This window comes from Carassius carassius, chromosome 20 (assembly GCF_963082965.1).
Source record: "Carassius carassius chromosome 20, fCarCar2.1, whole genome shotgun sequence".
In the NCBI taxonomy this organism is placed as follows: Eukaryota; Metazoa; Chordata; class Actinopteri; order Cypriniformes; family Cyprinidae; genus Carassius; species Carassius carassius.
The window spans coordinates 32759383-32762228 of NC_081774.1; the positions used below are offsets into that span (position 1 = coordinate 32759383).

Sequence of the window (2846 nt, forward strand, 5' to 3'; positions counted from 1 at the left end):
TGTCTTATTTGCTTTTACCCATGTTTGCCCAATAGGAAGAGGGAGTGATGATCCATAAGCTACACCGTGAGATGACAAGACTGGTCAAGAGATACTTGGGCTACATAGATAGATTAATTGTGGATATTCCAATCAGTAAAGTATCATATGGACATGAACACCCACTGGCGAATGAGGATCTCTTCATTGGGGCTGAGGCCAGAGCATTCCTTGAAAATGAAGGACCTACCTCCGTGTTAATGACCAAAATATATCAGTAAGTTATAACTTCAGCAATAATAATGCCTGTGTGCTTCATTTGTCTTCTTTTTATGATTTCTTGTTAATATGTGATTCTGTCATAATTGTGCTCTTAGAACAGCGAGGGCTTTCTATGTGGAAGTCATTGGGAAGATGCTGAAGGTCTTTCCCTTAGACTTAGACCTGAAGGTGTTAGCCCCAGCCTCTCTTGTTTGTGATTTACCTACCCCCTCAAATTATCTTATTATTGTAAAAATATTATCTCTGTACATTTAACTATGAAGTATTTAACCTAGCTGATAATGTGTTTGAATTTCCAACGTGGAAATCTGTCCATGCCACACAATGACAAGGCTAGGTTGCATGTTTCCACAACTGAGGCTTGATCCAGATAAACTGAGAGAGGAGTTCACAGACTACCAGGTCACAGACAGCAAGGAGTTAATCCAGGAAGAGAGATTGAACAGATTCTGGGGCCTTGTAGGGAAAAGTGCGACTGAGACCAGGTTTAGTCAGTTGGCTAGTCTGATGAAGGCACTACTTTGCATTCCACATAGTAATGAATCCTCAGAGAGAACCTTTAGCATGGTCAGAAAGATTGTGACAGAAAATCGAATGAGCATGAATAATAGCACACTCTGTGCTCTCTTGTGATGCAAAATCAACTACACAAAACCTGCACACAAGTACAGTCCCTATCAGAGGGGGACTTATAGCAGCAAATTCTGCTACATACAATTATAATTTTGGATTTCAGAAACACTAGGAAACACCTTCATGTTAAATACAGGAAGTACTGTACTTCATGTATTTAATATGGTGTTTCCATGTACTTCAAGTACATTACATTTTTGTTACATGTTCTACATGCACCAAAGTGTTTCCTTTTATGTAAAATAAAATGTTATAATACAGATAAATAAAAAAGAAACATGAAGAAGTCTCATTATCACAATAATTCTTATTATGTATTTACTTATGTGTTTTTTATGTGCTCTGCCCCGCCCCAAACCCAACCCCCATCTGTCGAGTCCCGTCCCCAAATCCCCCCGGAGTCTCCCGGATTTCGGTGTCCAGATGTTGACATGTATGCTCCACATATGAGTCCACACACTTCAGTTTGGGACACAGGACACGATTCCACCGATCCTCTCCTTGTTTCTCGCTTAGCAGCATCAGTCAATCTGTGTGCCGCTCTCTGGAGAGAGACCACAGTCCCTGAAACTCGTTCATTAACAGGTAGATGCATTACAATCCACATTACACTCAGTGGATGATCCGCTGAATTAGTAATTCGTTTGTAATTTGCTTGTTTTTGCCGGTAATAACTCCTCCTTCTAAAAGTGTTACACAATATCCATGTTCTTAGATTTAGAATGTCTAATCAAATTACTACCTGATCAGATCTTATATAGATAACACAACATTTGCTGTTGTTGGCACACTTTGACTATTTTAATGTGCTCCTCAAGATAAATGAAATGATGCAGAAGTACAGTGAAATGATCAGAATGTATCTATGACAAAGGGCTCTAAAAATATGGCTTCTTATAAAAGTGTTCGCATGACTCAGTGTGGTTTGGGGTAAGTTGACCCGGCTCGAGTCAGGGGGTTAGATTAACCATCTGGGGTAAAATGGCCATCTGAACCAATCTGATTCAAACCCATGTGAATTAAATAATCATTTAAAAACTCATTTAATAATTTCCTTTTACAGACAGTCATATTTTCTTAAAGGGGTCTTATATGCTCTTTTTCAAGGGCTTGTTTTGTTTTGGGGTTGTACCAGAACAGGCTCTTATACTAGGTTGTTTGAAAAACATTCTTTTTCTCATATTTCACATTATTACAATACATCTCTCCCCAGTCTGGCATGAACAGCTCAAAAAGTTCCTGGTCAGCTGGGCCGGTGTGTGCTCTGATTGATCAGCTGGGCCAGCGTGTGCTGTGATTGGTCACCTGGGCCAGCGTGTGCTTTGATAGGTCAGCTGGGCCAGCGTGTGTTGTGATTGGTCTGCTGGGCAACTTTTGGTACACAATAAAAGCTTTTCATCTCTTCTTGGTTTGACCGATTTGAGCATCCATAAACAATGCAAAACAGGCATTTTCAGTTTCTCCTAGTGATTCCTATGGAGAAAAAACACTTCATGCCCTCCAGCTGCATTTCGTGCCACAGCAGTGACTTCTTGTGCAAACAACCTATTCTGTCAGATCAAAACTCTCTGCAGGTTTTCTGGAAATGGGGAGTTTTGGGGCTTTCCTGTTTTGTAAATCTTTTTGACAGACAGGATCACTCAGATTTCCCAGATGAGGAAGTTGTGTGCTAATGGTTAGAGAGTTTGACTTGTAATTGAAAGGTTGTGAGTTTCTCTACACCTTCAATACCACGACTGAGGTGCCCTTGAGTAAGGCACTGAGCCCCTAACTGCTCCCCAAGCACCGCAGCATAAATGATCCCCACTGCTCCAGGTGTGTGTTCACGGTGTGTGTGTGTGCACTTTGGATGGGTTAAATGCAGAGCACGAATTCTGAGTATGGGTCATGTCAGTTTCACTTTCAGATTCAGCTGCCATAATCCACAGCCATGATGACAGAGGAGCCGAGGG

The 2846-nt window shown here is 41.1% G+C and overlaps 1 protein-coding gene across 1 annotated transcript in view; it reads left to right on the plus strand.

The window, feature by feature from the left end:
• Window positions 1-603: 603 nt before the first annotated feature.
• LOC132095933 (C-C chemokine receptor type 2-like) overlaps window positions 604-2846 on the plus strand; it is a 9047-nt gene continuing 6804 nt past the window's right edge. Inside the window, exon 1 of the mRNA XM_059501021.1 lies at window positions 604-730. Coding sequence (XP_059357004.1) covers window positions 604-730 — 127 coding nt within the window. The remainder of the gene's footprint in view (window positions 731-2846) is intronic.